The 27,678-nt window shown below is 34.6% G+C and overlaps 1 protein-coding gene across 7 annotated transcripts in view; it reads right to left on the bottom strand.

The window, feature by feature from the left end:
- PHF14 (PHD finger protein 14) overlaps nucleotides 1–27,678 on the bottom strand; it is a 164,509-nt gene that overhangs the window by 74,054 nt on the left and 62,777 nt on the right. For 6 of the 7 annotated variants that reach the window (XM_017729331.1, XM_017729329.1, XM_017729333.1 and 3 more), the window contains exons 14-15: nucleotides 21,170–21,220; nucleotides 20,894–21,015 (exon numbers count right to left, since the gene is read on the bottom strand). In XM_017729331.1, the coding sequence (XP_017584820.1) occupies nucleotides 20,894–21,015; nucleotides 21,170–21,220 (173 nt within the window). Of the gene's footprint in view, nucleotides 1–305; nucleotides 414–20,893; nucleotides 21,016–21,169; nucleotides 21,221–27,678 lie in introns of all 7 variants that reach the window. The other variant, XR_001860303.1, reaches the window with a different exon arrangement.

Genomic DNA, 27,678 nt, shown 5'->3' with positions numbered 1-27,678 from the left:
AAAGCAAAAAACCCAACCAAACAAAAAGCAAAAAAACTCACAGAAAACTAGTATTATTCATTTATATTTACAACTCCACAATAAAAAAACTTTACACATAAAGTGGACGACAGAAAAATTTCCCATATGTATTTACAAACAAAATAAAGGGTAAGAAAATAAAAGTAGGGAAAATGCAATGCATTCACTTGAACAGTTCATACAAATACCTGTATTTTAAAATAATCTTTTTAACACTGGACTCTTTTTTTAATGGCCATAAGGTTTCTCAAGTTGATTGACAGATGTAGAAAAGCTTAACTTACAAAGCAAACATTTCATATATTCCATTATAATTCCATAGTTAATTTTCAGTCTTCGGTATTAAAACTTTCTAAAAAGATAACAGGTCTCTAAGTGGAAATGGACTATTTCTGAAATACACAAAAAGGAATTATGATTTTCTTTGAAAGTAGTCCTGAAGCAAGCAAAATTTAGTGACAGTTTTTTTCAAAATAAGCCAGAAGTTAACTAATATTTATAAACAGTGGATACATTTGTATTATATAATAATCAAGCTATATACTAAAAGCATTGTACAGCACTCCTGACAAGGACTATTTAGACAATATACTTAGAACAATATTTGTTATAACACAGCTCATCTATACCATGGCTGAATGCATGCATGCAAATAAAAGTCAGACATAATAAATAAATCTTAAAAGCAATAACAAAGATAAATTGTATTATATATAAAAATCTATCCATTAATAGCATTTAAGACCACTCCAAAAGTTTGGGAACAGTGTACTATGAAGATGTTTTATTTGTGAAACGCTGTCCTAGATATTAAATAAATCCCTTCCAAAAGAACTAAAAAAGTTCAGTGAAATAATACCACAATGTCCCTTGTAACATGCTTATTTAAGACTTTTCTCAAAAAATATTAAGAAGGACCCTCAAGAAAATTATTTCATCACGACAAAAATGGAATTCAAGTAAAAGATCATGCAGATTTTTTGCAATGTCATTACCACACAACTGTATTCTTGATTACTTTCAGCAGGTACATCAATAACCTAGTCTAGATAAAGCATGAAGTTTGTTTCAACTGAATCAAGAGATGAAACTACCTATGTAGATAGGAAACTAGTAATTCATTTGTACATACATATTCTCATTATATTACATCTTGGCAGTAAAATCTATATGAAACAAACGTAAACCAAATGAAACCAGTAGGAACAAGGGATGTCTCACCCTGTACCATCCTGGGTGTAAGGTGAATCAAATTATTCCATCTGATACTCAATTTTACCATTTTCCTAGACTTTTGTTATTTTCATGTTGGGCACTTTGTTTAGATTGGTTCCACAGTAACACTGGTTCCCTGCAATACATCAGATCTTTAGCCCAGGCAGAAATGAAACAACTTTTCAAAGCAATTAAAAGCAGGCTTAAATGCATTTCAAACCATACATCTATATCAATTTCTCTCTTCAGAACTTGAATTTGGGAGAAATATAGGAATTAGAAGAATATTGTATATCATCCTGCATGACTGGAACTACAGAGTAGATTTAGCCTTTTGCCTTATTAGTGGTCATAGACATTCTGAAATGCCCTTGTTCCCCCATATTCCTTTTCACTATTTTTTCCCCTCTAGAAGAAAACAACACAGAATATTAATCTATCAACCCATTAGAATGGTAGGCAGACAAAACGTAAAAATGATGGATACCAAGTTGAAGAACTTGATTTCAGAATACTGCAAAGTGCTTGAATCTGTGACTGTGATTAACCGATTTCTGAAATCTCTCCTTCCCTACTTATTTTTGGAGAATAGAGGAAAACAGAGAAAAATGAAACTATTCCAAATTACTTGACTACTTCATCTATTTTTTAATTAACAGGTCAAGATAGATGAACGACAGCACGTAACATCAAAGAAAACATTGAATAAAACATGGAACTTCAGAAAAAAATCCCCTTTTTTATAAAGGGTTGCTGATCAATATATATTTGTATTTATATATATTTAGTTAAATCATATACCAACATTTTTCTGCATTAAGAATAAAGAGTTTCTAAGTATGCAAAACTAATACATTGGAACTGTAACTGTATAAGTAATGCTAAGTATCCTTTAGCATAGTTTTTTTCATTAACCTTACAATTTGTACTTTTTTCTTTCTTAATAAATACTTCTTTGCTACTTTTGTAAATGTTTTGATTAATCAGTAAAAAAAACTGTAATTTTGCAATCATAATAAATAAGTATCTTCTGCTACCTCTAACGATGAAGTAGCTGAAAACTTACTACGGTGTCATTTTCCAGTCAGCCACTCCCCATGTCAGCATCACTGACTTGTCATGACCACAGAAAACTTCTCCATTTCATATAGGCTTCCTATCCACAACTACCCCTCCCCGGCTCTTTAAACAGTTTCAGTATCCCCCCTCCTCTATTATCCACGGGGTTTTCTTGTTTCAGTGTCTTTCTCTAATCAGTCCAACTTTGTTCAATTCCTGAAGCTTGAATAGACCGGATTTAGCTGCCTCTGCACACCATTTAAATCCTATTTCTTCACATTTACCATCCAAACTCAGGTCCTTCTCCAGTCCTAGTCCCACCATGATCTGTGTACTGGGTTGTACCAGACAACCACAACTCTAAGGTCTCTCTGTCTGTAAATCAAGGCCCTGTTTCATACAGCACATCTGCATGATTTTTGGCTTAGCTTTACTGAGGAAACAAGTATATAGTACAAATGCTAAACTCTGGTAGATGAGTAAAATTCATGTCTGCTGATATGAAAAGGTACAGAGTAGTGACTCAAGAGGAAAAAAACAAAACTAAAAACCCATGAAAATTAAACCATCTGAGAATACACTGGAGAATCCAAGGAAGCCAATTCAGCTAGATAAGGATCAGCCTGGTCCAAGGAGCAGCAAAACATCTCTACCTTACCAAAGACTGCCCCACCAGCAAAGATACATTAGACATCAGCACTGGGTGAGTTATTCATACTGAAGCTTAGCCTAGCAAAATGCTAGTCCTCGATACAATGTGATTGCTGTGAATTCTTGAATTCTGCACATCCTGCTCACATCTCTCTATGAATGACAAAAGATGACCCAGAAGAAGAGGAGTCACACACCTCTCCACACTCACTGCCCCATTTTACTATTCTCATCTAGAGCAGCACTTGTCCACCCTGCATCTGGATCAAAGAGGCTTCAAATTACCAGTCATTGATACTGTCCTTAACATCTTTCTTCTCAATCCACATTTCTGTTCATTCCAAGTTCTGTAGCAACTCCAACTGTAGGGAAGAGCACACTCAAATGGCCCACAGCACACTCTAAGCACAATGACGAAAGATCTAAAACCTGCCATACCATGACTCTAATAGTTATGAGGAAACTACTTCTCTCACAATATCCTTTAAGGCTTCCCTTTCCCCAGATTTCATCAAATTGACATGAATATATTTCTCCTCTGTCCTTGGGAAAGGGAGGTCTTTGCCAAAATTCAATTTACTGATCAAAGACTTCAATTCACTTTTCTTCTTAAAGGAATGGGGTGAAGAACATCTGGGCAAGACAGTACACTTGCTCAAATCTCACCTTAAAAATTTTGCCTGAAAACATCCAGCCTAAAAGATGCACAAGAGACATTAAGAATTCTGAGCCCAAGTGATTAAAATTTTGCAAGTAATAAGGAACTGAAAATGGGGTCTGGTACCACAATTATTACTACTGCCCAGCATAGTAAACTTTCATCTGTATTAATGCTAGTTAAAAAATTCCAGAGAGTAAGCTTTGCTAAGTTCCAGTCACAGACATTTTGCTTGGTCATTTCCCCATTTCTCCTTTTGCTATGAGTCAGTATTTCATAACATAGTCATTGTACAGAATACTGTATAGAATACAAATAATACATCATTCTTGATGACATTGAGTGGTCAGATTTCCCTAATTCAGAAACAAAAATCATAGTATGAATTTGAAATAAATGAAGTTCTAAAAGAAGAACCAAACTTTCATAAGAAAGTGCTCCTGAAAAAAAAGCAAACACTTTTTAGGTCGTTCGCCAATGACTTCTCTAATTAATTCCAGATTTTTTTTCCCTTGTTGACAAAGACACAGGAAGCCTCAAATAAAATGACCAACAGAAGCTGAAGTACTATTTTTCCCAAAGGTCTGGTGCCAAGGACAGAAGGAATTCTTTTGCCTGTTTGAACAGTGAAAATTGTGCATATATCTCACAAAATAGCAAAATTAAAATTAACACATAACACTCTAAAAATGTTCATAATTCTGGGGCTGGCAGAAAACATAAATATATTCAAGTAACTGCAGGCAACTGCAGCAATATTAAATATTTTTCCTTTTCTTCAACTAACTCATTAAACATATGTATCAAGCTCATTGTCAACTGATAAATTTTGCTTATGGTGACAAAAGTTATGTTTTCAACCATATCACTTTAACTTATAAAACCCACCAGCTTCACATAAACTTTTCTTCATGTAACTGTCAGAGGAAATCTACTTCAAAAATTTGTAACACGGATTAATCTATACTGAAAATACTGTGCTGCTTAATTTCAGAATTTTATCAATCCTCACTATCAATTATCCACTCACAGATACGGTTTAATACAAAATTTAAATGCAAACAAAATGAAGGAAGCATGGTAATTTTACTGAGACAACTCATCAAACAGTGAAACTAGTTTTGAATGAAATATTAAGGTATTTTCATAATGGGAATGAGACAATAAGATTTAAATAGAATTAAGTACATATAATATTAAATGAAGTTTCAAAATAAAAGTCTTTTAAAGTTTTCAATATAAAAGTTTTTAAGCTAAAACCTCCTGAGTTTTCATTAGTAAGAAGGACCAACAGCTTAACTAATAATTATTATATACTATAAACACAATCTATGTTTTTCTTTCTCACAAGATGCAAAATGTACACTGTTAAGAGATCCCCAGAAATCACACTGGGCCACTACAAGCTGATGTAGTGGATTTTTTAAGTGAAGAACCACACTGTGAGAAAGATATAAAGTTGTGAGAAAGAATCCAAAGGAGGGCAATAAGGATGGTGAAGGGTCTAGAAGAGAAGCCATATGAGCAGTGGCTGAGGTCACTTGGTCTGTTCAGCCTGGAGAAGAGGAGCGGGAGGGGAGACCTCACTGCAGTTACAACTTCCTCATGAGGGGAAGAGGTGGGCAGGCACTGATCTCTTCTCTGTGATGACCAGTGACAGGACCCAAGGGAATGGCCTGAAGCTGTGTCAGGGCTTAGGCTGCATATTAAAAAAAGGTTCTTCACTCAGAGGTTGGCTGGGCTCTGGAAGAGGCTTCCCAGGGAAGTGGTCACAAAACCAAGGCTTACAGAATTCAAGAAGCATTTGGACAACACTCTCAGTCACATGGTGTGACTCTGGGGGCTATCCTGTGCAAGACCTGGAATAGGACTTTGATGATCCTTGTGAGTCCCTTCTAACTCAGGATATTCTATGGTTCTATGAAATGACAGTGAACAGGAACAGAGGACATGCCTAATATGTTTGCTAGCACTTACACTGACTACTCCAAATACAGGCACGTGTGCACATAGATACTTGTCAAAATGCTATACAGAGATATAAGCTACTACCTACAGTGTGAAAAAAGAGGCCACAATAGTTTTTGGTGCATATTAGAAATCAATGGCACAAACTGTTCAGATCAGGTCTCCAAGGAACTAGGATCTGTAGAAGAAAAATCCTTGCTGTTAGTAATCTTCCATCACTCCACAGAAAGCCAGCTCCTGTATTCCTAGTTTTGCTTGGAATTAAGGGAGTGGGAATCTTAACTCGTAGTGTGTGTAAAAACTGCATCCACTACCCTACTTTGTGGGGTACTCCAGTACCCACCACAAGGGATGCAAAGGATAACTAAAAGGCAATCCTCCTGCCCTCATGTTCTCCATCCCTCACAAAGGACCCTACCCTTCTAGTGCAGCACCACTAGACCTTCCCTCCTCGCAGTTGTAACTCCCTTGTAGCTAAGTGTGGAGTTTTAGCTATGACATTATTTATTATTTTCTGGGGCTGGAAGAATTGGCAAAGAGCCCCTTCACAGTTGAGTTTTGTGAGTTTTTAGGTATCTCAGTCTGCTGCCAAGTTAGGTGATACAGCTCTTTTAATGCAATTTGAAAGGTGACCCCTGAAAGCTATTGTTGGGGTGATATTCTAATGTAGTGAATTTAGAAATGCATTTGAAAATGCACTTTTCAGAGAGAGCAGAGGAAGGGATTCAGAACTGTGGATGTCTTATCTGAACTTACATAGTGGAACCTCCCACTAAGATACAACTTCCAGTGGAAAACTGCAAGCATTAGCACTGATAATCCTCCGTAATGTTGTACAACTACAAACTACAACTGACATGACTTTCCCAAGACATGTATTTCATAAGCATAATTACTTTCTCGTTCTTAATTAGTGTTCTTAATGACTCGCTATATTGACTACAGAAAGATGTTTCTTTTACAACAAACTAAATTTTACCTGTTATATACAATAGAAGATTTTTTGTTTTCATGGTTTACTTTTAAGAACAATAAATACACTTTTTCTTTTGACTCAGCACTGGTGGAACCACACAGAGAACATTGTATCCAATTCTGGGCTCCCCAGTACAAAAAACATAATGGAGTTATGAGAGTAAGTCCAGCAAAGGGACTATGAAGATGATTGGCTGGAGTGAGTACCTGTCATGCAAGAATAGGCTAATGCCTGAGATTATTTAGTCTGGAGAAGAGAAGGCTCAGTGAGAATCTTCTCAGTGTATAAATAAAGGAAAGAGAGCCAGACTTCTAAGTGGTGCCCAATGAAAGGACAAGAGGCAACAGGGAAAAACTGAAAGACAGGAGATTGTTAAATATAAGAATAGGGTTTTTTTCACTCTGAGGAGGAACAAGCAACAGAACAAGCTGTTCACAGAGGTTGCAGAGACTCCATCCTTGGATATATTCAAAACCCAACCAGACACTGCCCTGAGTAACATGCTCTATCTGACTTGTTTTGATTTAGCAGGCTGGGACTAGAGGAGCTCTAGAGGTCTTTTACAATCTCAAGCATTCTGTGATTCTATTTTTAATAAAAGCAGAAATTATTTAGAAAACCTTCCAAAATTAAAGAAAATTAAAGTCCTGCAGTTTACTTATTGTTCTTTAATGTGAAAAACTAAGATTACCACTAGAGTTTTAAAAGTCCACTGGTTTTCTTATCTCTTTTTCACAGCAAGTGTTATTAAAAGAACTGTCAGTAGGTACCAGCAGACAGGCTGTTTTTATGTAAATTTAAACAATTTTTGCTATGACAAAGTAACACTTTTATTTTTCCTCTTTTCATTTGCTCTGTGTTTTCAGATATTAAACTGCTGCTTTTGCAGTTTTTACATACCCATAGTTGCACATTCTCTCCAAAATGTAGAGAAACTTCAAATAAATATTACTGTTCACATCACTCAATAGGACTACTAAAGCTAGCACTACTGATTTTACTCATGCAAACTTAAAATCTTAAATGATACTACATTTTCTTTCTAAAGAGGTCATTTTAAGTATTTTTTCCTCAAGTGCTTTTCTTAACATCCTTTCATAAACTCTTATGCTGTGGCAGCTACAGGTTTCATCAAGGGAAAAAAAATCTAAAAGCTCCTCTCTTCTGCATTTATTAAGAAATGGTCTTCAATTCTGAAGCAAACAGCTCAATAAGGTAATCCTTGTCACAATTTCTCATGCTGTGACTGAATCCTGTTCGTTATTCCTTATGAACATCTTCAAAAATCAACTATTATTTTTCCAGTCTGATTTTTTTGGTCACATTTTGCATATTCTCAAGTAACTTATTTTTTTCTCTTCTCAATTCTTGCATCATGAAATGTTAACACAGAACATTCACTGCCAGGAAGCTGTCCCCAGCAGTGTGTAGACTGGATCCCTTCTAGCTTTCATGTGAAATTTCAGATATTTATTCACTACTTCAGGGTTTACAGAATTTGAAAACTGGTTTCTCCTCTATTCATTACTCACTACTATCTGCCTACTTAGCCCTTCTTTTGTGTCATTTCCTTTTCTCACTTTCCCAGAAGCTCTGTCTTCAGCAGCATTTCCATATTTTCACCTTTTACTCAGATTACTTTAAGAAATATAAATAATTCAAATAGAAATATAATTTAAATATCCTAAACGTCTCAAAACCAGTTGATGTTCTCAAATAAGAATTTCTCTGGACTTGCACAGATTCGTGGCAATTAAACCAGCTATATATTCTGTTCCATCTACTTAGTGTCAAGTTCAATAAGCATTTATAAAGCACACTTCACTTCCAGAAAATTCTTCCACAAACCTCCTCGTGTAGTCAGAGTTTCTATACAAGTTAAAGGACAGACAACTTAGAAATGTATAGATTCTGCTCCCTCAAAAATAACCCTACAAAGGAAATGAGAGTCAAATTCACAATTACAATAGACTTCACAATTTCATAAAGACAGAGTTCAGAGATTAAATTTTTTATTTCATTTGCCTTTCTCCAGGCATAAGCCAGAAGTCTGTGCTCACACTTGGTTGTGCTAATGAGCATGCTCTCAGTTAGATGCAAAAATCCAGGCATGAGTCCCATCCATTATCTTTTAAGTTTTATTCACGTGGATCTTATTGAACAGAGGTGGGAATACTTAAATAGGAAGTCCGTATCTCAAGGTCCAAAGAGACTTCCATTTTGAGTCCTGGGAAGGCTTAACACAGGGATACTTAAAGAATAGAAGATTTAACTCCTCTCCTCTATTTCCCTAGGCAGCACCATCAGCACCAGGCATAATTTGTCTCTGACTTTTAGTGACAAGAACACTTTAAAAAGCTATTCAAATTTATGAGATTTTTAAACCCAAGGATAAACCCTGGCCACAGTTTACACTGAAGTGAGCACTTTAATCCATACAATATTTTCTTACCAAATTATAATCAAGTTTCTGCTATGCAATTTTGGTGCTGCTATCGCTAGCTTTTATTGCTGTATTAAATTGTTAGCAAACAGCTAAAGGCTGCCAGAACAATTTCATAACATCTATTTCCTTTTTAATAGTCCTTTGTACGAAACAGCTCTGAAATTATTGTTTACATATTATGGTCAAATAAATGCCAACAAATTCTATTGTTTAGCTTACTGCCATAAGGATGTTTGCAATTATTTTAGTCTTTATTACAACATTATTTTTTAGAATTTAATAATTTAACTACCAGTCCACCACTATCACTGAATTATACTGGTTTTACTTCAATCCTCTCACACTAAAACTGAGTGATTCTTCGACTTTTAATTATTGGTACCATTTTCACCTTTAGCTATCACTGCCATTTCGGCTTCCTCTCTAAAACAAAGATACCTCCTCCAAACTGGTTTAGCATATGTAGGATGCTGAAACTTTTATAAAGTCCTGAAGCTCTCAGATGCCACACAGTTTTTCCAAGACACACCCAACTTTTAAAACCCAATTTTACGCATTAGTTTTCAGGAAAATGAGAGAGTTAGTTGCTAGTGTTTCACATTTAGCTACAAATATTTAAATTACAATAAACTGAGGTCCTCTTCCCAGAAGTTAAGATTATATTGAATTTGTCAAAGCCAGCATGCCTTTTTGGTCAACCATTAAATAACGTGACAAAACATATTGCAACACATACATTTTCTTTCAAGTAAGTTACTGTGTAACCAAAATTCTATGTTTATTTTCAGTGACTGCAAAGTAAAATATTTTATTCATATTTAGACCTCCCCGAGGGAAACAGAATAACTTACAATGACAACAACCATCATCCAACACATTGAAATTCGATGAGAGAAGGATAAAATAGATGAGGTGCCAAGAAAAGCTCATACATCCTTAAGAAAACAAAAGCAAGAACTGTGTTTTTCAAAGATAAAATTGTATACTGTGCTAGAAACAAGCAAAGCTTTTCATCAGTTCTGAAACACAAAATTGAAAGCTGCCAAAGGATGCATGAACTACTCTTTAGACTTACACTTAAGTAATTCTTCTGTCCAAGTATTCTTACATGCATTACTTTAGATACAGACACGCTCCCGTACAGCATGAATGGAGAGCCGCTTTCTGTTTCCTCACTCCATAAAATTTAATCCTTTTCCAAGTGACAAGTGCTGACCTTTCATTGTATCATGTCTGCTCATGGTCTGCTCCCTTCTACAATCACTTCTAGCAATATACATCAAAAATGACAAGCAGAAGTAAGTGTACTGCATGTGCTGTGTTGTATAGCTGATGTGTAAGGTTTCTGTGATTGTTAATTAGAAAGGATACTTTACTGAATTATCATACTTTGTACGTAATTACTGCACAGCAGCAACGTAAGTTAACCTTACAGAGCAAGGTGTTCAATATTGATGCTGGAGATACGTGCATTTCTTTTCCCCCAAAATCTGTACAATCAAATGTCAGAAACAATGTATATTTAGAATGGCTTCAGTTTTCACTTAAAGCAGAGATTTCTGTATTAGAATTCAAATGCTTGGCCACCCTCCCCCAACCTTCCTAACCTAACTTTTGTTTTGTTTTTAATAAGAAATGAAAAAGTCAGCAAAACAAAATGTCAACATTAAATCATTTCACAGCATTTTGTGTCAGAAACGTAATGGAAAATGTGCACATCACGGGAAATGTTACTGTTCTTCCAGAACATCTTTTCATTTGGTTCAGGACTCATCCCTCTACATAACTGTGCAGGCACAACCGATGGTTGCTCTCCCTGGGCTTAATTTGGCAGTTGAAGGATTGCGGCATTTTCAGGAAACCACAGTGCAGTGATTTTAGTGGTTATCCATCTGAAAGTGATGCTATGATTTAGAATAATTGCTCTGTTTATGTGCAATGGTAAAAGTCAGTTACCACATCATATTCCAATGTCAGTTTACACTTTCCTGACTATTTCCCTAATACAACATCACATCCGATGTCAAAGCCAGAATTAGAGGGATTTAGTGTTCCTAAGCAGTAAGTGCCCATGCAGTACAGTAACACTGCTGTATTTAGTTTAACTGACAGTTGGGTAAGGAGAGGAGCAGGAGGGAATGGGCCAAATTCAGCTAGTTAATCAAAGCACACTGCACATTAATTTACGCTCGACCTTTGCATTGTTACAACCACCAATATGAAAAAGAGAAACATACTAGTCTTCGCTAAGAGTTTTTTGATATTCTTGAAGAAAACATAAGCTTTTCCTTTTTTCTTTTTTTTTTCTTGCATATCCTTTCCACATCCTTTCCTCTCAGAACTAAGCAAATTTATTAGGCCTTTTTCAAGATTAAATCGGAGATAGGCTTAAATATTTATTTGTAACTTTATAACTTAAAAATCCATTCAAGGGTAAATGTTCAGAAAAAATCTCAAGAAGAAGAATGAGGTGGTTACAAAGTATTGAAGTCCTACCTGGAACATTCAGTGATACTGAATTCCTGTCCTAATACAGAATCTTGTCTTTGGCATTTTAAGTGGCTTGAAGCAAATCAGACACAAAAATTTAATTTCACTGAGATGAGAAGGTTAAGCAATGACACAAAGTGGAAGTAATACTAATAGTCTCAGCCATTGTAAAGGCAATCCAGTTTTACAATCAGCAAGGCAATCAGCAAAATCTGAATCCAACCCTTGGATATGGCACAGATGAAAAAAACCAAAAATTATTTGGAAAAAAAAAAAATCAAAAAATTCAAAATTGTGCAAAAGAAAGGAAGAAAACTAATAACAAGGCAGAAAAATAAATGAAAAATATATAACTCTATTTTACAAATTCCTAAATTTTGCATGCAGAAAAATATTACTTTTGTAATAGACATTAGTCTAGATTATTCGATCTGTAATTGCAATGACCACACTAGCAGGGAACTACAGTAAGACAAGTAGACCAAATCTAGTCGACATCAAAATCATGCTGAAGTACAAGAAATAAACCCTACAATTCTATTCCTTTTCCCAAAAAACAAAGATATTTTATAAGAAGATTGATATTAATGTCACAATTCTCAAATTGTCCATTTAGATGGGATTACATGCAAATTATTTCAACTACTTCAAAATAAAGTTCAATATTAAAACCTGACTTCTATTCTTAGATAAACTGCCAAAAAAGCAATGTTTACCAAATACATTGTAACGCTGAAGAAGCATTACAATTAAATGGTTTTTTTTATTGTTCTTTTTAGTTTTTTTATCTGTTTAAAAGTATGTTCTCCAGTAAGAAGCTTTGCCTATCACTCAGCCGATAGCACAATTAAGCTAAAAAGAACAATAATATCCCAAATACATGTAGATTATCTACAGCCTCTCAGGGAATAATACTGTATGCAAAATTCTTGATTTAGAGCCAAATTAGCAAAAACTTGCATGCAACTTTGCTCCATTTATTTATTAATGAAATGAATGCCATTAGTGCAATTAATACTATATAATGGTATTATACTTTTCATGTACAAGCTTCTTTGGTAATGCAAAAAATCCCAAAACACACAAACCCCATACTCTCACACTGTTCCAAGACAAAATTAGTTTTGAATAGTGTAGATGAAGTTTTGCACCCAAACTTCAGATTACCTACCAAAACCCCACACAGATTAACTAACTACAGATCAAAGACTTTTAAAAGTATTGGGCAGTAGTAACAAAAATGAGAAAAAATGCATGTGGAACAGTAAGCATCACCCTTCTACATACTAAGATTTCTTATTCAAATAGCCCATAACTCACACTACAGTTCTATGAAGAGAGATTTAATTCAGAAAACTGACTGCACAGATGTGCACTTGACACTAATTGTGACAAGTCAAAACTGATGCTGCAACATAGCATTTAAATGGTTATTGACGACTGGTGTGGTCTTCTATCACATCATTTTAATACCTGGACATGAACATTCTCAGGTCATAAATTTCATAACTATAAATTTCAGTCTTGTGGCCCATGTAGCAATGGCTCAGCTTAACAATGCAAAACAACTGAATTGGTAATGAATTTGACATTTGCTTTCTGAGTGTGCTGTACTTGAAATTTTCTGATGTGATAAGCTCGCTGCACTCAAAGTGACTGAACCAGCTTGGCCCGAATGAAGGAGTAAGTGACACATTCAAATGCCAACTGAATTGAATTATTTGATGCAATTTGATGTAAGAAAAAAATCTCAAGAATGCCCACAAAAAAAATAAGCTACTGACTCCATTCCTATGATATTTTTGCAGTCATAGCCTATTACTGGTAACCAGACTGAGAAATAATTTGCTATGTCATGAGTCTCCCGTCTTCCATCACAAACTGCAATTTCAAGATCTGCATCTTGTTTCATTAAATACTTTTAATCTTCCAATGGAGCACCTCATTCAGTGACTGCTTTATCTAAAGAGGCCACTCACTACTTATAGCAAAGAACCTCTATATCGTATTTTTTCATTTTATAAATTATTATAAATCCTAGTAGTTATAGAATACAAAAAAAGGAGCAAAGGTCTCTGATACATATATTTCCTAGGGCAATCAGAAAAATCATAAATAAATTCTGAGCTACATAGCTGTCCAGAGAACAGATTACAGCTGCGAAATACAGTTTCAAGCTGTTATTTACAAACCCACGATTGCAGCACAGACTTGATCAAGCAGCTGTAACTGAAGGGGAAAAAGGGAAAACTATATATTAAAAATTCAGTAACAAAAAAATGGCAAAATATTTCTTGTTAGTGGAAAACAAAGTAACCCAATAGAAAGATCCTCTTATTTACGAGTAGTTATCTTGTTGCCTATTTCTGAAGTTCATGACACTGCTACAGAAGCTTTTTGGATCAGCATACTTCAAATATCAATACTAAGAACTTCTGACAACTAATGAAGAGTATAAACTTCTACTGTTCACTAAGCTTCTACAGATTAAAGCCCAGTATGAACTTCAAGAAGGTTTGACTGACAGGTCACTAAACAGCCCAAAAAATAATGTGAAGAAAAACAATTGGGGAATGCTCGCACTGCTCTCCCCTATTCACTTGTAAGAGGAACACTAACAAACCTTATCAACTATCACAATAATACTCCAACAGGGTTTTAGTACTTCCATAACATTGAAGACAGACAAATATGCATTTTTCCTCTATTCTAGGTACTTTAAGGATGCATACTTCTTCCCAGTGTATTAATAGGAAATGTAATTAAATAACCCCCAAAAAATCAAAGAAACATTTTTGTGGAGCGTGCAGGGGGAATCATGCTTTGCCGTTCCTGCGTTTGATCAGAAAGCACAGTAGGCCAGATAATTTCTCATGCAGTTTTGCTCTCTTTTGCAAAACGAAGGCTCAATGTTAAACTTTACAGAAAAATTACATCAGATTGTCCTGTACATATTTTTCAGCCTGAAATTCTTAATTCTGGTAACAGAATTGAATGGTAAAAAAGTCTTTTAAACATGGAAATACCTCCAAAATTTCAGTTTTGGGCCACTCCTATATAGACTACCCCTAAGATAGTTCCTTCAAGACTACACAGTATCAAGAATCAAACCAGAGATGGAACACAAAATCAGTAGCCAACGATCTGAGCTTCTATTATTTAGATGGTTTAAATTTCCCCAAAATAAAGCAGCAAAACAATCAACTGAGAAAGGTAACCTGGGCTTCAATTCCCATTTTGCTGTCTCATTCCAGGAAAATAACAGACAAGTCTACTGAAGAAATCCACTAGGTACCAGGTAAATAGATTGATGCCTAATTAACAGAAAACCCAAGGGTCTGCCATGCACTTTTAGCAAATGTTCCAGGCATGAGCAGCTTCAGGTAGCTGGAAGCCCAAATCCAAATGCACCGAGCAGTCTGCTTCTAGAGAAGCCCTGAATGACAGCAGTGTAATTCTTATTACCAGACCTATGCCTGACTCCTAGGTACTTGGCAAGAGAGCTGCACAATGCCTACAGGTTTTTTTGTAATGTCTGCCCTAGCATATGAATTTACAGAAAGTAAAATGCAGTGAAAATTCAGTTTGAATAAAGCCCTCTGTGATGAAAATGCGCATTTGTCATCATACGTACTATCCTGAAATCTAGAATAAAAAAGAAACACTTTTCAGAAGGCAATACAATAAAGAATTATGCAAAAAATGATCTAACAGGTAACTCAAGCAATTAGAAAAGTTAACTCACAGATTTAATCCCTGTAAATTTTATAGCAGAAATAAACTACACAACTGAATGTTACATTTCCTTTCATTCTCTTAGTTCATTCCAATAAAATAATGCATTTTTAATCCGCTGTAACACACAAGATTGCTGCAAATTGTGGCTTAACTAACATTTTCCTTGTGATTAATCCCTACATTAGTGGTCTTGAACTTCTATGGTAACTAACAGGCTTTCAATCACTCTGACAGACTGTGAATTTTGTTGCAGTGCATTTAAAGTAATGAATAATTAATGTACTTGTTCTGGAATAAACTTCGGCTCATGAAGAGATTCAAAACTAACAGCTAAACAAATAAGGAAGAAATCCTTTACTTGAAGTTTGGCATGCCCCTTTGCATGGAAATTTAAGAAATAAAAATGCAAAGGTAAACCTATACAAGACAAATACAATTAAGGAAATCTGGTGAGAGACATTTTTGGAGAGAAGATCTCCAGAGGATTCAAAAGAGACTGTCTAGAACACACTTTCTGTCAAAAGCAGAATTAAAGCTGACCACTGTGTGCAACTAAGCATGCAATCTTTTATACAGTATAAATTATCATCCTAAACTTGATACATACGTTTGTAGCACCAGAATCACAGATGCTGCACACCTCTTGAAGATTTTCAGTTACAGTATGATTGGATAACTCATACTATAGCCAACCTTATAGTTAATTTTACTCAATCACTTCTTCGTTTAGTAAATATGACACTGCATATATTTTATTATTTCTCCTTTCCTACTCCTCACCTTCCCTGCCTTGATACAGTGACTGTACGTGCAGCACATTAGACTTGCTTGAAAAGTGAGAGAGTATATTGGGAAAAATAAGTACTTTTACATTTAGCTTATTTCCTAGTAAATATATCCATTAAAATAAATACTACTTACATGCTTAATAATTTGCTTTGCAGATCTATGTTTTTTGAATACTTTATAACCAGCATTCAAATCAATGCTTTCGACAAATTCTGTTCTCTATTCTTTCAAATACATGACCTTCATATTTTTTACCCTCTCTGTAATGCTGAAGTCACAATTTTGCCTCAGTTACTGCAAATCAAATGAAATGGAAAATTCTAACTTAACTGACAATACAGCAGAAAAACTCAATACATAAAACTACAAAAGAATGTACTATATGCTTGCTCTAAGTTGTTGGATGAAGAAATCAAGTGTTTTACAGAGATTTCTTTAACCTGGTTTTGGCCCATACAAGAATGATACTCAAATTCTATTCAGCTTTTTCAAAATCTACTATTGAGATGCCAGTTTTATCTAATTCACTACATTCCAAAATATTACCCAAGCACATCTTAAAGCCAACAATAGAAGCTATACTTAATTCTTTTTTTTAATAGCAGCAGTTGAAAACTGGATTATTTTTGAGAAAAGACCACTTCTTTAGAAGGGAAGTCATTTAGAAGTCTTCCCTTGAAAGTTTTTGAACTGGATTAGCTTTTGTATTCTTCTTTAAAGAACTGTTCTGTATATTAAAACTACTTTAATTCATCTTAATTTTTTATATTACTAAAGCAGATTATACAGTAATATTGTGCTAGAAGCAGTCATCTGTACAGTGCTACAATATGGAGGGCAGGTTTTACCTATTACATATTCAGCCACCGGAAAGACATTTCTTTATCCATGTTTCTACTAAATATTGGGATGTTCTAAAGAGAATTATTGGGGAGCTATTTTTAAAGATCTGCATGAGTGAATTACAGCCGCATTAAAAAAACCCCAAAAAACCAAAACAGGAGGTACTTATGAATCAAGCAGTTCCTCTGCAAGATCTATACTTCTAGGCAATTCATGTGAGACTGTAATTAAGCACTCAGGAAACCTATTAAATGTCTAAACTATATATGACTTCAAAAGATTCACAAAATGAAAAGAAAAGCATCGCATCTGAATTCTTTCTGAAACATACAGCAGAGGTCAGCTCTAAAAACAAACAAAACCTTTAAAATTATTTTCTGAGTTTCTTAGAAAATTCACCTTTCACATCAAGCTTTAGAAACTCCCGTATTTCAATGTATGTCTTTAATTTCATGCAAATGTTGCCAATATTTGATAACTGGTTAAGACTGAGCAGTGTATTTTTATAGGTACCCTCTGGTTTCACAATACTTTAGTTTCAAGCACACAGTATAGCTCTTTTAACTCCTCTCTCTTTTTAAAAAGTTCTGTGTCTTCATGCCCTATATCAAACCTATCTGTGTCAAATACAAAATATTTTAAAAACTCCATCTTTTATTACTATTTCTCTCAAAACTCAGTGACAGGTCATTTGAGTAAAAGATACTCAAAATCCACACTTTTCTCTAATTACAGCTATAGCTTTCTCACTTATTTATAATGACAGTTACAGATCCAACTTTGCCTCATTTGAGTACATGGTTTCAATTAACTTTTCACTGTTAGATCTGTAAATCTTGACTGTGCCACTCACTCTTCTTGTAAATGGTAAAAATTGCAGAATTAATTAGTTCAACAGAACGTACACAGACATGTATAGAAGAATTTATAAAATAAATTCACTGTAATTTCTTAAAAAAAAAAAAAAGCCATCACATAAGGATCACAAGACTGATCTTTTCTAGTGGACAAAACCACAAAATCTGAACTTTCAGTTCTAGTGCATGCTACTATACTGAAAGAGCCTATCTATATTATCTGACATCCCTGATTAAATAAGCACTATCTTGACATGTCTGTAATACATACATATGGCAAACTATTAGCATATATAAAAGCAACATGTCAGTAAGTTTTAGACAAAAGCTAATAATTAAAGATATCCTAATTTTTGTTACTACAGTCACTAAGGCATAGTTCAGTCAGTAAAGTATTACAATTCATCAGAATGAAATGTGCTTTTTAATGAAAAATCCTTCCATAGTCATTTACTGATTTTAAACCATATGAACAACAGGTTAAGTAAAGCCACTGAACATATAACAAATAATCCCTTAACCATCCAATGCTACCCAGAAGCAGCTAAAATGGAGACTAAAAAAAACCATTCCAATAGTCACACAGTAATAACTAGTTAAATTATACTTTTTTTGCTCCAGATTCATTGCTAAATAGATTACTATTATAAATTATGAATTTCTGCTGCACTATTTGAAATAGGAAAAAATTGCTTATCTTCCTCTAGTTCTTACTCAGATAGCAACTCTGGAGTCAGGGCCAAATAAATTTTAGAAAAACTTACAATTTTTAAAAGCAGTTTGTCCAAGTATCATGTAACTAGCCCTGTCTGTGGTAACATGGCAGAAAAAGACAGAAGGCCCTTCAAAATTATTCCTTAAATCTGCGGTTTCACCAGTTACATATTTCTATTTAACTTAGAGATGAACTTCTCTAGTCAGAAAAATCTCTTGTATAACATCGCCACAACCGCCCTTTTCTCAGTTACAGATGGGTTGGCAAGGCAGAAAATTAAATCCAGGAATTTTCGTAAGACCAAAGACATTAAAAAAGATCTGAGAAATTTTGGGCTTTACTAACAGATAGTACCAAACAAACAGATATTGAAAAAATACTTTGTATACTTTGTTTTCCCTCCTAAACATATCTTGCTTGCAAGGAACCCTACAACCTTGCATTTAAAACACTATTTCTACCACCACAAAGGATTCCTGCATGATGGTACAGGGAGAAGAAAGCAACAGGGCAGGTAGAGGGTCACTTCTACCACTTTGTGACAACACAAAAGAAAATAAGCTTCTGAAAACTTTCTCTGACATAGAACACTCTGTGGATCACTCCCCTACACATCTTAGGCTGCAGAGTTACCACAATTTAGTAATTATCAAAAGTAAGCCTCCACAGCTCTTTAGAAGCAGTGGTAATCTAAACTGGATAAAGTTGAAGCTATTTATAGGAATTATCTGAAGAATAGCAAGTTATAAATTTAAATATTTTTTAAAAAGTAATATGGAAAATAAGATTTAAGGAAATATTTTTCAGAAAATTACGAACAAAGGATTAGAACATAACAAACTCCTTCTCCTATGCAGGAGTACTGTTCTTGGCCTAATTATGAGGATGATTTTTAAGAGAACCTGTTGGATTTTCGGATGTAATATGTTTATTTTTGGCCCATCTAAATCACTACTAAAATCTTTTCCTGTAGTAAACAAAACATAACACTAATTTTCTACCATTATTTTTTAACTGCAACTTAAATATACAGCTCCTCATGGCATTTACTCATCTTATCCTTTATGTCCTCCAATGTGGTATTTAAGACTTCTAGAAAAAGCCTGAAGAAAAAAACTAAATATGTTTTACCAGGATTCCTTCCCACCACAAAATAGCCTTCCTGCATCTTTTATTTCTTGCAGACTATAGGGCTTAAGAAAGCCCTTTATCTTGTCATGGGCAGATAAAAACCTGCTGCCACCAGTTCTCATCAGTGTAACTGCACGAGCAATCCCTGTAACGCCCCCCTCTATTTCACAGTCTGGTTCTGAGTAGGATCTAGGATTACCCAGCAGTAGCAGCTTGTCTATATATGAGAGTCACACAGTTACTGATGAGCTTGTAACAGGCACTCTGCCTCCAATTTGGAAATACAACTGCACTCTGGCACACAACCTTGAAATTTTATCAACTTCTATGGAAATCATATGCTGTGATTGATACTAAAACCAGCTATTCTGAGTATGTACAAGACTGTATCTGTACCTGTGACACATCCTGATTCTTGCCTATGTGTTGCTTGCCTATGTCATCAGTGATTCTGACTTCTCTCATAACTCTAACTCCCAGAAATAAACTAAAATACTTATTTTGGAGTAATCCTTCCAGTTAAAAGCAACAATTATATGTGACCTAAAGAGAAGAACTTGTCTAGAAAAATCTGGTCGAAACGTACAGGACCCAAATACAACACACTTCTTTTAATCTGAACTTATCATATCATTTTAATGAAATCTCTGTAGATTCAATTAAAATCCACCTTCTGATTGATAAGGTCCATGATTCTTCTTTCAAGAATTGCAAACAGTTTCTACAGCTTTGTAAAGAGGCTACAATGTGAGCTATAAAGTCAAAATCGGCAGAAGTTGCGGTCAATGGTAGCTATTTAATAGCAGCTATTCTACACTTTAATTAGATTTCTGCACCTACTAAAATATCATTCAACGGTCTTTTTTTCATTTCTGTTTCTGATAAGAAACATGATTATCCAACCCTTTCATGATCTGCATTAATGGAGGTAGCATTAATACCTTTTTAAAAACTTAAATTCCTCATAATCCACATTTCAGCTCATAAAATTGTTGATTATTTTAATTCAATTACTTTTAGGATGCTCATGTAGCTTTAATATCATTAAAATGCTGGTTTACCATTCTGACCTGCTCTAAAACATTGACAATTCACCCTGAGGGGAAAAAGTTAATTCTCCTGTGTTAGAAAAACAGATTATCTTGGTTATTTAAAATATAAATATTTTTGGCAGATCAATAAATGAATCTAGTCAGTATTTCTGATGCAATGTTTCCCCTAGATAAGGAGAGGAAATTTATTTTGTTTTTAAAAAATTCACTTTCTTCATTTTAATCATGACAGAGTGATAAAGATGGGACTTTAACTCCTCGTAAGGTCAGAGTATCAAACCTACCTGACTAGATTTTCATTGTCTCCAGTGCCTTTGCAGGTAGCACACTCAGTCCTTAAATCCTCTGACTTGGGCTTCTTTTGCAGCACAGACTGCCGTTGCCTTCTTTCTCTGGGAATACGCTCCTGTCACAGCACAAGGCAAAAAGAAAGGAATGGGGGGAAAGGAGGGAAGGAAAGCAAATATTTTCAATTATGGCTTGGAAGTAACACTTCAGCCCAAAGTTTAATTTTTTGTGAAACCGTTAAAAAAACAAACAACAAAACACTATATTCCAACCTCAGGTTTTTCTTCTTCAGGCACAAAGCTTCGTTTTCGTCCTCTAGTTCTCTAGAAGAGAATATATTTAAAATTCAGTGTTAGGCAACAGAATTGTATTGCTATTTACCTATTACTCCTAACAATAACAAAAACATACTGCAAGAAATAATTTAAAGCATCACCTACAGAACGATTGCCAAACAACTACACTAATCACATTCTGGATATAAATCTATAGAATTAGCCAGAAAGTAAATATAAACACTTGAGCATGCTAAGTCTTGTTCTTAAAAAGATTGCCACTAGAATTACAAATATCTTACAGACTTTGCACAAACTTCCCAAAACTAGTAATTTGAAAATTGATATGACCAGTGAATTAAAATAAATTCATTGAGCAGTAAAATGTGCTCTGTTTGTAAGCCAAGTGATAAGATTAAAAAAAAATCAAAATTAAAAAGTTTATCGAAACAGAAAACTCATCGATTTTGAGGAGTAACAAGAATTAAAGCTTTCAAACTGGAGCTTACTATAATGGGTATATGGCAAATGTTTATAAAGCTGTAGCATATACCAACATATGACTGGTACACAATAGATGTTTCTGATGATTCTACACAAAAAGCAGAAATTATTTCAGTATTTCAGATGGCAAAAAAAATATAAAAAAATATAAATACCAACAGTGTAGAGGACAAGAGGTGTCCATAGACTCTAACAGCAAGTACCAAGGGTTTACAAGCATCTCTTAAGTTGCTACACACAACTTGACTGAGTTCAGGTTCAGTCACTACATTTTATCTTTAAAACAGCAGCACTATGTTATATGAGTGCCACAAGCTGACAGTATCGCACACTTTCCTTCTGGTTTAATAAGGGAAGTATATTAGAAGGGATGTGGAAGGAAGTAAGAAACATCAGAGACTATTCCAGTAACCCAAAATGTCAGACATACTGACATTAATAACAAAAATATATTAAAAAATCATGAAAATGCTTGTTTTTCTGGGAGGAAATCATCACAGTAGGAAGTAATTTATCATATGATAAAGGAAAGCACTGACTACTTTATGATTTCTTAAAAACTTTTGAAGCAGCTGGTGTTCGCTTCAGAAAAAGTAAAAAAACCAGCTCATCAGAAAAATCTTAGACCAGTTTAGAAGCACAAGCAGTCATAAATCCAATTGCAAAGAAGCTAATAATATCATGCTTCTCCTGCTTGGGTCCTCTTTGAAGGTGATTTATACTAGCTTCAAATTCAAGACAGTTCCCTATTTTAAACAGTTTTGCAGATTTAAATACAGCTACACTGCAAATAAACCTGCCACTTCAACACATCTACAACTTTATACTTATGCAGATTTTGATCTGTATACATTAAAAATGCTCTGTTTGGGAAGACTTCCCTTTTTTAGACCAGAGTTAACACTACACTAGCAATGAATGTAGTTGAATGGAAAATGCTAGTCTACTTCATGGCTCTTTAAAATACTTTAATTACCATTAGGATTCTCTTTCACATTTCCCTAAGGGTGATTTATTAAAAAATGTAAAACCTTATCTATTTAATACATACCAATATTTACTGTACATTTAATCATTGAGGTGTGCTACATTCCACAAGCCACACAGTAGACACCCAATTGCCCAAATCTGGAAAAAGTGGTTTACTACAGGTAACTGAATTTATCAGTGTAATATTAGAGGTATTAATGTAACATGGGCTACATGTCAACTACATGTTAAACAATCCAAGGTCACTGCAAATTAAAACGAGACAAAAGAAAAGTTTGATCAGACACCAGCATACTGACTGCCAATTTTACTACTTTCAGCCTCTGGAATTAGTCCTAAGAACATTTACAAAGTTAAATAATTTTAAGTTGTGTAGGCCCTCCTGAATGCAGCTGTGTACAGATTATAAAGAAGTAGGTATAATGGTGCACTGCCAATAAAGGCAGTGTTACGGTCCTCACTCTTCATGTTTAAGCAGCAAGAGAAAAGAGCGTAGGCCTTGTAACATCAGAGTAATGCTATCTTGAAAACTGATACATAATTTGGACATCTAGGCAACAAAGACATTACTTTTGACTCTAAATAGAAAGTATTACAAGTTAATAACTCCATTTTAAGGAATAATGAAACATATTTAAACTTCAGCAAAATGGAGATGTAAGATTTATAAATAATTTAGTCACTTTTGCCAAGAAAATATTGGTTTTGACCTGTATAAAGTGCTGTATATGACCAGGAATGTCACACTAAATTACACTTTCATGATCATTTTGTTAGCTTTCTAAATCTTCAAACATACTTGAGTTTGTTCGATAATCACTAGAAAACAAAAATTAAAATCAACACCTTTAGCACACATACTTGTAGGATATTTTATATGCTTTGAAAATAACAATTTTACACTTTTTTTTCCAAAGAGACCTCCACAGTTAAATATATTTGCAATGTTTCTGCTCAGATCATTTTACTGTTGCCAGCATTCAACACGGAAAATAAGATCAAATTTGCAACTGAAAATTGAATATTCTTTGATTTTCAGCAACAGCCCTCCAGTAATTTGACATTTGTCATTTTACATATGTTGTCACTAAAGTTACCTTACAGGTTAACTGGAAATAATCAGGTAAATCTGGATTACTATGTTCAATATTATTCACTGCTGTTTACCTCAAAGTACTGCATTTTAAATTGCTTTGAATAATTTCTGTCATTAGCAGGCTCAGAATGAAAACATCAGAGATTAAAAATATAAAATATTAGAGCTGCATGTACTCTCCGTAAACAATTTAAAATTTAAGATTTGGTATTTAAAAGTAGCTAAAGGAACCTTGTTATTAAATGGCATATATTACAACTGAGATAAACTTGTTCATATTCAAAACTTATTATGCTAATCCCATAAAAGATGCATATAAAAACAGTGATTTTTTTTACTCGAAATACCTGGCAATTCAATACTACAGAGATACCTTCAGTTGAGGATTTCCCTGTAACATAAAATGGAGCAAGACAGTTTTGAGAAATTTGTCCCTGCATTTCCAAAGTGTTCGAACAGTAAGTCAGGGAAGCAAAGACATGTTATCAGCACTCAAGCAAAATCCCAATTAATGCCACTGCTGTCCCAGCAGCTTTTTTATTTTACTGCAGACGGTAGAAATGCTGTAAAACTTCTACCATTTGGGATGGACAACTCAGTCCAGATCAAAACAGAGCAAGGTATGGATAAGAGAGATGCAACCCATACACAGCAACTGTGACAAGGTGACACTTTAGGACAAGAATAATTTTTTAAAGAGTACTGAACAATGGAAAGTGGTTCAAAATATGCACCTATAAAATTTTCTACATGTAGAAATAAAAGATTTCTGTGAAAAATTATTTCAAATGTTGACATTTAATGACCACTTTGGCAAGTGTTTGGCTGTGTTTCATCCTAAGTTGTCCACTTGCACAGCTTTGGAATTCATTCAGTGGGCACTCCAGTAAGGGCAAGGTGTGCTATGTGCTCAGATACTTCCCTACTAGTAACAGTGAGACTCTGAGAGTGAGACTGAGCTCTGAAGCCCACAGCATCAGAGTGGAATCACCATGCAGCTATGTTTACTACATAGGCAGCTGAAGATTTAAATCAGATATCTATAGCTAAGGGCTGATTCTGTATAACCTTAGCTGCCCCAAAAACTCGGACAAACATGCCAAGCTCATAACAAGTGCAAACTCCGTTTTTCGTTTCATTCCTTTCACAATTATGGCAGTGAAATAATTTAAATAAAAGAATGAATTGATGCTAAAATCAGTCGAATTAGTAAAATCTGACCTCCTGATACTATACCATATTTCTATTCCTCCCCTTCTCTAGTGACTTCTTAACCTCTTCTTCTCTAGTGCATCCAAAACACACCTCCCACCATATTCCAAAGTTCTCCCTGTGTTCCCCAACTAAAGTGAGAACGTTTTGCATACTCAGGCCTCTTCCTTCCCATTCAGCTGCTCTAATAAATACTCCAACACTTAGTTACCCTAGGCATACATAGCTCTCAGTCAAATACTGTAATAATGGGTCTACCAGTTACTAAAGGCAATGCTACTATAGTAGTGGGCAACTAACTTATTTTCATTAGGAAATCCAGTTAAAAGCTATTATTTTTTAAAATAAACAGGCCAAAGATTTAGCTGCTGCATCACAAAGAACATACCTTACATTGAACTGAAAGAGAAAGAGTATTTTATTTCAATAGCAATGCATCCCAAAATAATCTGAGCAGCCCAAGAAAGGTCAACGAATTAAAATTAAGATTCCAGCATAAAATAGAAATATTTTTAAACAAGAACAAAAGAAACACTTTGATAAAAAAGTTAAAAATTAAGAAAGAGAAAATAGATTAAATTCTTCTTATTAGTCTCTTTTAGCATAACATTTTGAGGAGAAAGACATACCTCATCAAATAAACTGCTAATTACTCTCTTTAAAATCCTGTACAATTATGTTCCTTGGGTAAAGAAACTGAGCCATTTGATTCCATGAAATCATCAAGGTGAAGGCAAGACATCTTTTCCTGACCATATCTCACCAAAGGTTTAGCCTTCATAGCAATTTTAATGCCCTTTCTCTAAAAAGAGCAATGCTCTGAATAAATGAAACCTAAAGATCAACAATGTCCTTTTTTGTTTTTTATTTCAAGGCTTACCATCTGTGGAGGTTGGAGAACCATCCCACACTATTAAGGTATACCCCATTTCACTTATTTCAGTTATTTCATTAACTTCTGATTTTTCATTTAATAGTTGCAAAAGAGAAAATCCTACCTCTTGCCTATTGTTCTAAAAATTCCCATAAAACATTACAAGAGTCCCTACAGAGAAGCAGTGGTAGGCATCACATGCAAACAGTTATCAAATCTGGAAAGAAAGAGAAGTAGCAAAACACCCAACATTGGTTTGCTCCTCTCTAATCTAATTTGCAATGATCTAGGTTGACAGTTACTACAATATCCCATAAAATACATTTCATTTTATAATATAAAATGCAAGTAATGAAACACAGTTAAGAAAGAATGTTAGAGAAAGCCTAGGAAAAAAAAAAAAGAAAAAAAATAGGAGAACTAGAGCATACACTTCCACAGCCAAGGGAAAGATAAATAAAAAATTGGCTTCTTTCAGCCATCACGTTTTGTGTCACAGAAGTATCCATCTGTGCTGTGCAGCATTCTGCTGTTACGGAGTGGAAACTTGCATGTTAGCTTAGGGAATTAGAAGAATCAGGACTTAAATGGCTAAAAAGTAGAATACTGACACAAGAAATTAATAATGAATGATGAAATCATAAATGATATAATGTGACACAGATCAAATGCATGAGGGTATGGGGTGATGCATGAGAGGAAATGGTGAACTCAAGACACTTTAAAAAAATCAGAACATTAAAAAAACCTGTCCAAAATGGAATGAAAATATGCTGAGGGAAAATGTGATCAACAATGGGTTCAAACCCAACTGTAGGAGAAGAAGAAAGATTGAAGTAGAATTCTCCATTTTGAACCTGGAAAAGCTTGAAGTGAATGCTTACATTTCATATTTTTGTTTATAAGCAACTGGACAACAATATGAAACACACAAAATGAAGAAGATTAGATAATGCATTGACTGTAAGATTTTGAATATTCGCAGAAAAATGAATTCCATACATGAGACAAATGAAAGACATCTATAAAGGAACAAATAAAGTCTAGGATGAACCCTGTAGTCTTTGAAAGGAAGCAGACTGTTTGCAAAAGGAAACAAAGCAGCAAAGCAAAGCTGCAAAGGAAACAGTCTGTTTGTCATCACTAACAGATGCAACGAGTTGATACGTTAGCTTCCAGGTGGGAAAGCACAGTGCTGAACAGGACAGAATAGGTGCCAACATAACCCAAAAGCCCTATGGCTGTCACCAAACCTCATTGTTATGTTTCATTGTTTATGCTTTAAACCAGTTCATCCAAAGACAGCAGTAGAAGGCTGACTCTTCCCTTGGAGCACTTTTGCTTTGCCAGTTGGAAGAAAAAAACACAACATGATTGATCCAGAACTTGTGAACTGACCAAAACAGGAGAGGCGATTCCCAAAAGTCAGAAGTATATGCTCTTTGTGAGCTTTTTCTGAAATGGTCCTAGAGGATAAAAGTGTATACTGTCACCTATTTAATTTCTTGGTTTACACAAGAAGATACAGAGGAGTTAACAATGTTAACAATACATGGAAAAGAGCATGAAATACTGAAAGCATCTGTGGTCAGTGGCAAGGGTTCAAATCCACTCCACATAAAGTAAACTAGCATGGTTCTGGATTTGATCTCTTCAGTCGCAGTTTTTCAAAAGGTCAATGGTGATTTCTGCATGGTAATTTCAAAAAGTTACTTGAGGAAAAAAATATAAACAAAGAAGGGGTTAGACCACAATGACATTTAAGACCATATAAGTCATTCCCAGTCATTTGCAAAAATTGTATTAATTCTGCCAACTATTTCACACACC

The sequence above is a fragment of the Corvus brachyrhynchos genome, unplaced genomic scaffold (assembly GCF_000691975.1).
Source record: "Corvus brachyrhynchos isolate BGI_N302 unplaced genomic scaffold, ASM69197v1 scaffold142, whole genome shotgun sequence".
Lineage (NCBI taxonomy): Eukaryota > Metazoa > Chordata > Aves > Passeriformes > Corvidae > Corvus > Corvus brachyrhynchos.
Note: the sequence above shows the minus strand (reverse complement) of the source record. Positions and strands in the feature narration are given on the sequence as shown.